Source organism: Mobula hypostoma, chromosome 16 (genome assembly GCF_963921235.1).
Source record: "Mobula hypostoma chromosome 16, sMobHyp1.1, whole genome shotgun sequence".
Classification (NCBI taxonomy): Eukaryota; Metazoa; Chordata; class Chondrichthyes; order Myliobatiformes; family Myliobatidae; genus Mobula; species Mobula hypostoma.
Genome location: NC_086112.1, coordinates 54,026,029 through 54,039,685, shown reverse-complemented (window position 1 = coordinate 54,039,685; position 13,657 = coordinate 54,026,029). Strand labels below are relative to the sequence as shown.

Sequence of the window (13,657 nt, the reverse complement as noted above, 5' to 3'; positions counted from 1 at the left end):
TTTAAAATGTTTGGCTGCCGAGAAATTCCGCTTTTGGCGGCTGGAGCGGAGGTGCTCGACAAAGCGGTGCCGCAGTTGCCGACGGTCTCACCGATGCAGAGGGGGCCGTGTCGGGAGACCCGGACACGAGAGACGACCCCAGCAGATTAGCAGGTGTCCACACCTGGAAGGACTCTTTAGGGCCCTGAATGGAGGCGAGTAGGCACTTTGGCCGCCGGCAGGGAGAGGGGCGAGGAGAGTGATTAGTGGGGGTGGACGGGTGGACGAGGGAACGACCGAGGGAGCGATCCCTGCAGGAAGTGTTGAGGTCATTCCTGTTGCCGGGCAACGCTCTGTAGCAATAAACAAAGGTGGCTGCGGCGAGCACTCACGCATGCGCTTGGCAGTGAGTGCGGTGCTATGGACGGCAACAGGCAGCGGGCAGATGGGGAATGCAGTCAGCGGGCAAGTTAAAGTGATATCGGTTAAACCTGATAAAAAGGAACGTGTGTCAAACAGCGTCACACGTCTAGAAGTGCACAGGTAATACATTTCAGCACGGCCCCTTTCTCGATTGGGGCTCAGTGGAAAGTTACTTTGATGGATTGAGATAAATATAAAAGCGACCGGATAATGCAAATCTCTAGTGTAGAATCAGTGGCAGCAGTTTTCTTTGATGTAGAGGAAGCTTACGATATGTTATGGATACAAAAAATGCTGCTTAAACTGTAAAATATGGGAAATGATGGTCGAATGGTAGATTCAAGTTTCTTTATGTACAAAAGATACAAATTAAGGTGGAACAACATTCTCTGAGAGGATTATGAGATAGTGAATGGGACTCCACAACGGAGTGTGTGTAGCTCACTCCTTTTTAATGTTATGATTAATGACATGTTCTTAAATGTTGGCTCAGACAGACATCGTAAAATGCAGTGTGGAAGAGAGGGAGGAATATAAATTATATAGTTATAAAATGCAGAAAGCTATTCATGAGGTAAAGGAATAGAGCCGTCGGTGGGAGTTTAAATTTTCTGTTGCAAAGACTCAGGTTATTTGTTTTTTCTAAAAGGAACATTACGCCCACAATGGTTCTCAAGTTATATATTAAATCTCTTAAAGAGGAGTCAGTGGTAAAGTTTCTAGGTATGTGGATAGACACATGGCTAATGTGAAAGGTGCATGTAAATAAAATTCTAGAGAAGTGTGAAAAAAAAGCTCTTAATGTGCTCAGCTGCTTACTTGGGTGTGATTGGGGTGCAGGCTCACTTAAATGTTGCTTTACTCAGATCTGTCTTTGTTTGTGGATGTGTTGACCATAAGATATAGGAGCAGAATTAGGCCATTTGGCCCATCGAGTCTGCTCTGCCATTTCATCATGGCTGATTCATTTCCCTCTCAGCCCCAATCTCCTGCCCTCATCCGGTATTTCTTCATGCTCTGACTAATCAAGAATCTATCAACCTCTGCCTTAAATATTACCCAGTGACTTGGCCTCCATAGCTGCTTTTGGTAATGAATTCCACAGATTCACCACTCTCTGGCTAAAGAAATTTCTCCTTGTCTCCATTCTAAATGCACATCCCTCTATTCTGAGGCTGTGTCCTCTGGTCTTAGACTCCCCCACCATAGGCAACATCCTCTCCACATCCATTCTACTGAGGCCTCTCACCATTTAATAGGTATCAATGAGATCCACCCTCACTCTTCTGAATTCCAGTGAGTACTGGCCCACAGCTTTCAAAGGCTCCTCATATGATAAGCCTTTCAATTGTGGTATTATTTTTTATGAATCTCTGTTGAATGTTCTCCAATGTCAGCACATCCTTTCTTAGATGAGCAGCCCAAAACTGCTCATGATACTCTAAGTGAAGCCTCACCAGTGCTTTGTAAAGCCTCAAAATTACATCCTTACTTTGATATTCTAGACCTCTCAAAAGGAATGATAACATTGCATTTGCCTTCCTCACCACGGACTCCACCTGCAAATTGACCTTTAGGGAATCCTGCACGAGGACTCCCAAGTCCGTTTGCACCTCAGATTTTTAAATTTTCTGTCCAAGTGTGAGGTGTTGCACTTCAGTAGGTTAGGTCTTACATAGAGAATGGGAGGGATTTGAGGAGTCTAGTAGGGCAAAGGGATTTGGGAATATAGCTCCATGATTCATTGAAAGTGGCATCACAGGTAGATAAGGTCATAAAGAAAGCTCTTGGCACATGGGCCTTCATAAATCAACGTATTGAGTACAAGAGATGCGATATTATGTTGAAGTTGTATAAGATGTCGGTGAGGCCTAATTTGGAGCATTGTGTGTAGTTTTGGTCACCAACCTACAGGAAAGATATAAATAAGGTTGAAAGCATACAGACAAGATTTACAAGGATATTGCTGGGTCTGGAGGACCTGAGTTATAAGGAAAGTTTCAATTGGTTAGGAATTTATTCCTTAGAGTGTAGAAGATTGAGAGGAGAATTGATAGAGGGGTATAGATGGGGTAAATGCAAGCAGGCTTTTTCAGCTAAGGTTGGGTGGAACTACAAACAGAGGTCATAGGTTAAGAGTGAAAGGTGAGAGTTTAAAGGGAGCATGAGGGGAAATTTCTTCACTAAGAAGGTCGTGGGAGTGTGGAATGAACTGCCAACACAAGTGGTGCATCCGAGCTTAATTTCAGCATTTAAGAGAAGTTTGTTTGGGAAATGGATGGCAGGGGATATGGAGGACAAGAGTCCTAGTGCAGATCGATGGGAGTGGGCAGCTTAAATGGTTTTGGCATGGACTAGATGGGCTGAAGGGCCTGTTTCTGTGCTGTAAAATAGTCCACGCTTTTATTTCTTCTACCAAGGACACTGTATTCCATCTGCCACTTCTTTGCCCATTCTCCTAATATGTCTATGAGTCCTTCTGTAGCCTCTCTGCTTCCTTGATACGACCTGCTCCTTCACCTACCTTTATATTGTCTGCTTATGGGTCAGCCTCACTGTGGTCTTAAAGCCCCGAGATAAAGTTCAAGCTTGAGCATTGAGATTATGTTGTATTTCTATTAAGTCATTCCCAATTTCGGCATTATTGGTAGACATGGGTGAAGTCCCTTTACACCTACACAGGTTATAGTTAGCAATGGTTTATTGGTTTAGCTTCAGAGAACATCAAGTCGGTCATCTAATATTGGCAACATTAGTAGAATATTGAGAGAACTACATTCATAAGATCTTCAGTTTTGGATTAATAGGACATAAATGGGCACAAAGTCTTGGGTTGTTTAATGTGAAGTATAGTCCCAGTGTCAGTCCTCCACAGTTTTTCTTTTGCCTGTGATTGATTTGGGCCTTCTAGAAAAGATCAAGATGAGGATTGATTGTATCTCAGTGGCACAGGAAGTTCAGCAATGTATGCAAGGCAAATATTATGGATTCTTACATATCTACTCAGATGGATCAAAAGATCCAGAGACAGGTCATTGAAGCCTTTCTGTTTATATTCCAAAGTTTCAGGTGACTGTTAAGAAAAGATAGTCAGATGAAGTATTAGTATTCATGTCTGAGAGGTTGATATCATTTTAGCCTTGGAATAGGTTGAAGGAGTACACCCTGATTTCTGTGCTCGGTCTTGCCATCTATTAAAACAGGTATTTCAAATTGTAGGCCAGACATTCTTCTTGAGGTTGGACAACATCTGTTGAGGCTGCAGGGTCCAGGCCTGTGTACACATTTCATATGGGCTCCTGCCCACGTTGGGTTGAAGGAGATGAGGTGCCAGACATGCTTACCAAGCAATCACTTAAAATTAACGATAAATTTGCATAAGGTGGAGATGAAAGTCATAATTAAAAAGTCTATTCAGTCACTGTGGCAACAAAGTTGGGATCAGGAAAAGAAAAGAAATGGAATTTATATAAAATTCAGAGGAGGGGGGGAACTCAACTCAGATAGGTGTCAAAGGAGGGAAGAAGTTAATGTATTGGACAAACGTGGTTGCATAATTCCTTGTTCAGAATTAATATGCATGATACGGGCATTTGTAGGGACTCTGCCTTTCAAGAAACGGTGTGGTATATGTCATTTGAATGCAGTTCCTATAAGAGGCAAAGGAAACATCCAATTGCTAAATTGAGATTTTAGGGACAGACATGGTTTAACATGAAAAGTTTGTTAGGATACCACTGGCCATTGTAATGTATATAAGTGCATATTTGACTTTCTGAAAAAACATTAGGCTTTTTGATATTTTTTGAGATTTTTTTGCCGGGGGGGGGGGATTTAGTGAGTATATTTCCTGTCTCTTTGTTCTACACAGTAACTCAGGAGGTGCTGGTAATGCATCTGATGTTGGTCTGCCAAACACCGTTATACCTTAGAAGAGGATGAAGAATAAATCTCTAGTCAATTATTGCAGGGGTTGGAATTATCATTTATTACATCTGATAAGATTGCTTTGCCCAAGTAAATAAAGATCACTGGTCACATATTATTTTCTATTTTCAGCTTAGCAAAGACCAACAATAATGCAGAGGAAAATCCAAATTGCATTAATGACATGGTAAGATCAAAACTATCACCTTTCGAGCTATTTCAGTTTAGCTTCAGTGTAATTATTACAGAATATGTAATAGTTTCACCACTATATTGTGTTGAAGCAAGGACAAAGAACAATGGCTTGCATGCACAATATATAGACTTATAAAAGTAGCAAGCATGTATAAACACAAGAGCTTTTGCAGCTGCTGGAAGCCCAGAGCAACACACACAAAATGCTGGAGAAACTCAGCAGGCCAGGCAGCATCTGTGGAGAGGAATAAGCAGTCAACGGGACTGAAAAGGAAGGGGGCAGAAGACAGATAAAGAAGATGTGGGGGGAGGGGAAGGAGTACAAGTCGGCAGGTGATTGGTGAAACCAGGTGAGGAGAAGAGTGGATGAGTGGGGAAGGGGGATGGAGTAAGAAGCTGGGCAGTCATTGGTGGAAGTGGTAAAGGGCTGAAGAAGAAGGAATCTCATTGGAGAGGACAGTGAACCTTGGGAGAAAGGGAAAGAGGAGGGGTATCAGATGGAGATAATGGGCAAGTGGAGGGTAAGAGGGGAGCCAGAATGGGATATGGAAAAAGGGAGTAGGGAAGGGGGGGGGGGAGAAATTACTGGAAGTTATAGAAATCAATGTGCATGCCATGAGGTTGGAGGTTACCTAGATAGAATATGAGGTGTTGCTCCTCTGGTCTGAGAGTGCCCTCATTGTGACAGTAGAGGAGGTCATGGACCGACATGTCAGAAAGGGAATCGGAAGTCAAATTGAAATGGTTGGCCACCGGGATATACTGCCTTTTGCGGTAGACGGAGGGAAGGTGCTCGACAAAGCAGTCCTCCGATCTACTTCAGATCTTGTTAATGTGGAGGAGGCTGCACCGGGACATTAGATACAGTGGATGACCCCGAAAAACTTGCATGTGGAGCATTGCTTCACCTGGAAGGGCTGTTTGGGCCCTTGAATGGTGGTGAGGGAGGAAACGTAGCTGGTGTAGCACTTGTTCCACCTGCAGGGAGGGAGTTTAGTGGGGAGGGACAAGTGGGCAAAGAAGTCCTGTAGAGGGTGATCCCAGCAGAAGGTGGAGAGTTGGGGTGGAGGGAAAGATGTGCTTGGTGGTACGATCCCTTAGAAGATGGCAGAAATTTACAGAGAATGTTGTGGTGGACATGGAAGCTCATGGGGTGTTAGGTAAAGAAAAGGGCAACCTGTTACAGTGGTGGGAAGATGGGGTGAGGGCAGCTGCATGGGAAATGGAGGAAATGACTGAAGAAGATAGTCTGTCTTGGGGTTACAGGACTGCGTGTGAGTTGGGGGGAGGAACAGGGTTTGTCTTCCTGTGGTTGTTTTGCTGCTTGTTGTGTTCTGTTTTGTTGTGTCCTGTGTCCTGCCAAGCAATGTGCAACCATGATGGAATGGCAGAGCAGAATCAATGGGCTGAATGGCCTAATTCTGCTCCTATTATTCTGTCTAAGATCTTATGCTATGTTGGTGCCGGAATGCGTGGCGACACTTGTCGGCTGTCCTTAGCTGTGTTGGCGGTCAACACAAATGGTGTATTTTACTGTATATGCGAAATGTTTCAATGAATGTGTGATAGATAATCTTGCATTTTGAGATGAGATTAGGGCAGCATAGATGATAACAGAAGGGAAACATTTTTTTTCAAGTAGTAAGATGGGAGGAGGTATAGTCAAGATGGATGTGAGAGTCAGTAGGTTTATAAAAGATTTCAGTAGATCTTAGAGGTATTCAGAGAAGGTTAAAAAAGGGGGAGAGAGGTGTCAGAGATGGACCAAGTAAATATGAGAGGAGGGTGGAAGTCAGAGGCAAAGTTAATGAAATTAACAAGCTCAACATGGGTGCAGGAAACAGCACCAATGCAGTCGTCGATGTGGCATAGACCGAGTTCTAAAACGTTACCAGTGTAGGTGGAACATGGACTGATCCACATAGTTAACAGTAAATTAGGCACAGTTGGGGCCCACACGGGTGCCCATGGGTGCATCTTAGCTTTGGAGAAAAGGGGAAGAGGCAAAAGAAAAATTATTGAGGTTGAGAACCAGTTCCACCAAACGGAGGAAGGTGGTGGAGAATAAGTTTTTCTCAGGCTTTCGGCTGGGTATGGGCATCAAAGACAAACACTGCCATCTTCTTCAGGGATGATACCTAGGCACATCTAGTCCGGTGGTATTTATACCCCCATAGTCTGTCCCTCATGATTGGTTAGTCCTCGTCTAATCAGGTTTTCGCTCTCCCTCCTTGTTTGCAATTGAATTTCAGTTCTTACTTAGGTAAGACCTTCATCTTTGTTAAAATTCTTTTCCTCTGGTTTTATTTCAATGGCTTCCTTTAAGAGGTGGTCCCAAAAGCCATTGGCATGGCACAGTAGTTTGGTGCCATCGAAGTCAATCCTGTGGCTGTTGCGAATACAGTGTTCTGCTACCACCAATTTCTTTGGGTAACCCAAGAAAGGATACACCTCCTGTGCTCATTGATGTGGGTTTCCACCGTGCATCCTGTCTAGCCAATATATGCTGCTCTGCATTCACAGGGAATCCTATGAGCGCCAGCCGAGCCAAGTACCGGGTCACCTTTGACCTGCATGAGCTTCCTTACAGGTTTGTGGATGGTCTTAATCCAGAATTCTGTCATTTTCCTGATGATCCTTCCAGAAACCATGGAAACAGGCAGTAGCAATAGGTTTCTCCTCCTTGTTAGATTTCCTGGGTTTTCTGTCATCCCTTTTAAGGGTCCAGTTGATTTCCTTCACCTTGTAGCCATTCTGCAGGAACATCGTGCATAATTGTCTTATCCTCGGGGAGACTCTCCGGGTCTGAAATAGTTTTTGCATGGTCAATCAAAGTAGAAAGAACTGCTTTACATTGGGAGGCGTGTTGGTGGTTGTTATTGTTGAGGTACAAGTCCGTGTGAGAAAGTTTCCAATTGACGCCATGTCCGAGGCTACCATCCGGTTTGTGTTGTATTAGAATGTCATGGAGTGGGAGGCAACCATTCTTCTCCATCTCCATCACAAATTGAATATGTGGATGTCTGCTGTTCAGACGGTCGTGGAACTGTTGGAGTGCCTGGAGCCCACGAGGCCACACTTTGAAGGTGTCATCGATGTATTTTGGGGGGTAAGGGCTATGAACTCGGAGCTCTCTCTTCAAGGTCTTCCATGTAGAAATTAGCAATAGCCAGCAACAAAGGTGGTCCCATGGCCACTCGGTCTGTTTGTTCACAGTAGTTCCTCTTATAGAGGAAGTACATCGATGTAAGGGTGTGTTCAGAAAGGTCAAAGGTGCCCTTATCAAACCTTGACCACAGGGGGACCAGGCTGTCCTTAATGGGAACTCTCGTGAACAGGGGCGGCACGTCGAAACTGACTGTTAGGTCCTCCAGGTTCAGCTGGATGTTGGTTATTGTTTTAACGAAGTTGGTTGAATTTGTGATGTGATGTTCACAGCCTCCAACAGGGGGAGAGAGCATAGTCGTTAAATGCTTAATGAGGCAGTAAGTCGGAGAATCTATCCTATTGACGACAGGCCTCCTTGTGTATCCTGGAGAGTCTGTAAAGTCTTGGTGGTACCGGTGCCTAAGGCAGAACTATCCTCGTATGTCTGCTGGCAATCCGGATTTCTTCAGTAAATTGGAGGTCATCCACACAATCAAATCCATGGGATCCTGCTGAGGAACTCTGTAGGCAGGATCATTGAGAATCTGTTGGACTTTCCTGTGGTATTCCTCAGAGGACATGAGGCCGGCTGTATGTCTTTTGCCTGCTGGTAAAATTGTGATGTCTGGGTTTCACCATAGTGCCTGGAGGGCCAGTAGCTCCCCTTTTGTAATGTTCAGTTTCGGTAAAGCAGTTCTTTTGAGGGCCATGCAGACCTCTATCCTCACCTCCTCCGTGTCTGCTGCGCCAGGATCCACCAGAGCCTCCTGTTGTGTAGAGCCATCAGGGTGTGAAGAAGGACAGGGAGAGTAAGTCTGTCCATCTATCTCAGCAACACATACAAAATGCTGGAGGAACTCAGCGAGCCAGGCAGCATCCATGGGAAATGTACAGTCGATGTTTTGGGCTGAGAATCTTCAGGAGGACTGGCCCGAAACGTTGACTGTACTCTTTTCCATAGATGCTGCCTGGCCTGCTGAGTTCCTCCAGCACTTTGTGTGTGTTGCTTGGATTTCCAGCCTCTGCAGATTTTCTCCTGGCCATCCATCTATCTTTTTCTTTTTTATACTGCCAAGCCTACTAACTTAATTACAGAAACTCCATCTGAATTTAGTTAAATGGACAAGGACATTTTTTCTGTGATAACATGTTTTACTCACTGTATTAATGACCTGAATGCCACGGAAAATTACCCCTTCAGCAAGTATGCACAATTAATGATGGAATGGATTGTCTTTGCAATAAAGAATACCATGAAGAAGCATAAATGATGATCTTCTTGTCTTAGAAGAATGGGGGTAGATTACGCTGAGCAATGACAAATGATACGGAGAAAAAAAGAACTTGTGGGAATAGTTCGAGAGAGCATTAATCAAATGACAGGAAGTCATAGAGAATGTTAACTTTTTATTGACTGGTGAGAAGAAATTGGCAAAATTTAGCTCATATAAGTTCGTGGGGTGTATTGAACGATTGATTTCCAACTTTAGATCTTATTTTATGTAATGAAGTGCTTAATTATTCTTATTGTGAGGGATACAGAAGTGAAAAACAGTCATAATAAGATGCTATTTTATATTCCGTTTGAGAAGGACATAGCTAATGTGGAAACTTGAGTCCAATTTATGTAAAACCAATTACATAGGTATAAAGAGCAAAATAGATATTGCGAATTAGATTAGGTTTGTAATTGCATCAAGAATGGCAAGCAATAAATCAATATTTATAATTTCAATGAATATGTAGTCCATTGAGAAATAAAAGTGTTCAACTAAGCAGTTCCAGATATGCGTCATACCTGTGCCCAAAGCAGTTCTCACTTCAGGATGCATAGGAGGGTATTGTGCAACACTCCACTTGGAACATTACACAATAAGTAACTGTCATTAGTTAGTCACAGGATTTCTATCTTTCTAGTGCACTGTTGGATTGGGACCCTGCTATTTAAGTCCTTTATATCTTTGTATCCCACCCCATGCATTGTGAGTCACCTTCCCATGCAGCCACTAACCCCTGGTCCTCTGAACTTGGGACCTCAGGACCCAGGTGGAAGCCTCATTACCAATGCTTTCCATTCCCACCTAAATGCTGACCCAGTTGTGGTCTTCCTTTCCCAACCAAAATTCAGAGTGTCAATCATGATCAAATAATCATCCTTCCTTCACAATGCAGACAAGAGCAAGTACACAGAGCGTACCACTCCTTCCCCATGCATTATGTCCATGCCCTGTCAATTGTTGAGGGTACATTGCACAGAGGTAGGAAACAGGGAACAGAAATAATGGTGTCATTTTTCATGCTTAAAGACTGTTTCTTAAAGTGCACCACGGAAATCACTACTAGGCCCTTAGGAATTTACCATTTACAATAATGACAGATGAAAAGATACCCACACCTGCTGTTGATATGATACTAGGTCAAAAGTTTGTAGCGGATACAAAGGATGCCTTGTAGATGTGCTATGCAATAATTATACAAACATTACACGATAGACCTTTATGATGTTCTTAGTATGTTATAAATGAGAAAATTACTTTCTTGAAGGCAAAATGTGTAATGTAGAAATGCTGATCAATTTATTTTTTTCAGGTAAAAGGTTTGAATGTCCCGCAGATTAGTTCAATACTAGATAGATCAGAAACTGATAGCAGGCTTCATGAAGCAGAGGAAAAAGCAAGGACACTGACAAAAGAGGTAAACAATGCTGGAATTGGTTAAATAGAATTTTGTCAAAACGTAATTAATCTAGCTTCTCTTTTACTGTGTTACAGAAGATATAGTTTTTTACAAGCTGAATGTATTGCTACAGCAATCAACCTAAAAGGGTGAAAATTAAAGTAAGATCTAAACAAAGGGATCAATTGGCCACTTGGACTTAGGTTATGTAGTGATGTCATGCCAAACCTACATTACATTTCAATACTAATTAATTTTGAGCTGATTGTTCTTACTTTTAAAATATAATGTCCACAATGAGATCAAAATCCCTTTAAAGTCAGATTTACAATTTGAACATCTGCTGTTCACCATCACTCTGATTACAACACCTTTTTGCCTTACAATTAGTTTTGACAATGAACAAAGATGGGACTGTGGATGTAGTACAGTCCTTGCTGCTTTTACAGGCAGTGCCTAGTTGGATATTTGCCTACAATGGCACTAACCTCTTTCCATTACCATTAAATTAAATAACAAAGGCACCAATTATGTTACAGTTTACAGAGTTGCGGACCTAATGGTAGTTGTCACTGTTATGATATTGGATAACCGGAGGAGAGAAAAGATACAGCTGTATCGTGAAATTTTAATAATCTGGCCTTTTTCCTGTTCTCTTTTCACTATACCTTTCAGGGTTAGAGTTCTTACAGCTGAGGAAAACATCACAAATATCTTCCATTTATTGTTAGGGTATTGTCATTTATAAGCACATTTACAATTGGGAAAGGCAATAAAGATGTCGTACAATCTGGAAGTAGAACAGAGAACACCTATTAATCAAATTAATTTTCAATGATTAAAATCGTAGTTAAAATCTCTATTGCTAAACAGCTTATTAATGTTGTGTTTGTATTGAGTTGATTCAAGTCAAGTTTTTCTGGTATGATCGCTCATAAATAACACTCCACTTATAATAGTGAGGCAATTTAAGACCAATTCATTTACCGCAAGCGGTCAGTGCTTTATTGCATTGTGATAAGGTAGGGTTGTGTTACTTGAGAGAAGATAGTAAAGTTGTCTTGTGAGTGGAAAGTTAATGTGAAGGAGCTAGTACTGATCAGCTCAATTTATTGATTTAGAAAGTCAAAACTAAATTGATTGAAACATTCAGCATTCTTTTGTAGATTACATAATAATGACGTTAATGTTTAACTATTTATTCATCACAATTTTCTAACTACTTCCAATTTAGTAATTCATTAACATGTTAGGATTTTTACTTTGAGGCCAAAAAAGATTTGTATTTTAGTTCATTATATAAATCGGATATGTAATTGGATTTACTTTATGAAGATTTAATTCTTCAGCATTCTTTTTGACTTGACATTGACTTGCTTGTAATGAAGGTGCTGTGCAGGACAATTTCATACTGTTTACAGGAAAATGTGGATGAGGGTAGACATCAAAGGTAGATATCATTACTGTCTTCACAATGCTATCACAGTTTTTCGTCAATAGAGGAAAGGGGTATTTAAAGATCAAAATCTCAGACCGTCCCCTCCTTCTGAGACTTGGACTAACCATACCAGTCACCTCAAGGCTCTGGTAAAATGCCACCACACTGACTCTGCAAAATCCTGTAAATTCACTGGAAGGATAAGCAAACCAATGTCAGTGTCCTTCCCCAGGGTAACATATCCAACAATGAGATCCTAGTTATTCTCAGTCAGCTACATGGGACAGGAAATGTCATTCACAAACCTAACAATGGACTTCTGAAACAGACACACTGTTCCTACCTCTGACACGGGAGGAAATTACTGGTTGAACAGAAAAACAAAATATTCAGCACGTACTCAAAGTTTCCTTGAAGTACAACATCCCCACTGCTGAAAATTCTCAGATCCAAAATTCTGTTTTCCTTACATCGATAATGCCTGTTCTGCTGAGTTTTTCTAGCATATTCTGTTTTTATTTTGGATTTCCATCATCTGCAATATTTTTGACTTTTCATCTCTGTTCATTCCTGTGGAGAAGGAGCAACATGAAGAAAGAATATTAGTGATGTCATCGAGAAATTTGAGGCCAGGCACTGCGACACAGTAAAATCCTGCATATGTGGCAGAGGTAGACAATGCCTCAAAGGCTACCCACCTGCCCACCTCAACACCCAGCACTGTCCAACTGTGAAGAAGATGTAGTTCCCACATTAGCCACCACAAAACCCATGCTAGAGGGTGGAAGCAAAATATCCTCAAACTTGAAGGACTTCCAAGAAGAATAAAACTTCTTGATTTTTGTGTCAATGAACAGTCACAGAGCATGAGCTTCAACAATTGCCAGCTTGATCATGGGATGTTTTCCAATTAATATCTCTGTAAGAAGACATAGATTAATACATCAAGGAGAAGTGCAGCTTTTTAATCAAGAGGTAACTTTGACTGGTATTTTGATGAGCAAACCCTCAACATACAGAGCTAAAGGGTCATTCTGGTGAAAGGTCAGGACTCTTTCCCTTTGTCTTTGGATAAGAAAGTCTGAGGCAGACACAGATTTACTCCTCAATATGAGTAGTCTGTAAAGTCTGTAACAAAGAAAATCAATTTTTGTCAACCACTTAATTCTTTGATGGTCTAACGATAGACTTAGAGAACAGGTATACACCACTGTAAAATGGCATCTATTCCCTTATGTAATTGATGGGCTTGGTTTACCAGTTTGAAATAAATTTTAATGAAATATTGAAAGATATAGTTCTCACAGCCACACTAAAGATTCATTAAATAATGGCCAGGTCATTCTAGATAATTAACTAGGTAATGCACTGTAGCAATGGGCTTTAAGTCATAGAGAGCAGTGAGATTACCGGCTGTAGTGACAGTGAACCAATTTACTGGAGAGACGTTGAAGCTAGTGATAGAAAAATCTTCATTCATCATGACAAGCAGGCATTTTTCTAGAGACCTTTTTGGTAGAGTCTCACAAACTAACTACATCACATTTTTAGACTCTTAAAGACCAAGGTAACAGCCCGTGACTCAATGCAAATTCAATAGCTGCGATGACTTTGTTCAAACACCTTTGCTAGGACAAACCAATTCACGAGGATAGTTTAAAACTTAAGGACAGAGATCCCAACCACCCAGAATTAAACGCAAACAACAGGAATTCTGCAGATGCTGGAAATTCAAGCAACATACATCAAAGTTGCTGGTGAACGCAGCAGGCCAAGCAGCATCTGTAGGAAGAGGTGCAGTCGACGTTTCAGGCCGAGACCCTTTGTCAGGACTAACTGAAGGAAGAGTGAGTAAGGGATTTGAAAGTGGGA

General features: G+C 41.8%; 1 protein-coding gene across 3 annotated transcripts in view; it reads left to right on the top strand.

The window, feature by feature from the left end:
- Positions 1–404: 404 nt before the first annotated feature.
- The window catches only part of LOC134357580 (coiled-coil domain-containing protein 192-like), a 77,532-nt gene continuing 64,279 nt past the window's right edge, over positions 405–13,657 (top strand). For 2 of the 3 annotated variants that reach the window (XM_063069207.1, XM_063069205.1), the window contains exons 1-3: positions 405–522; positions 4,462–4,516; positions 10,261–10,365. In XM_063069207.1, coding sequence (XP_062925277.1) covers positions 425–522; positions 4,462–4,516; positions 10,261–10,365 — 258 coding nt within the window. In that variant the 5' untranslated portion in view covers positions 405–424. The remainder of the gene's footprint in view (positions 523–4,461; positions 4,517–10,260; positions 10,366–13,657) is intronic. The other variant, XM_063069206.1, reaches the window with a different exon arrangement.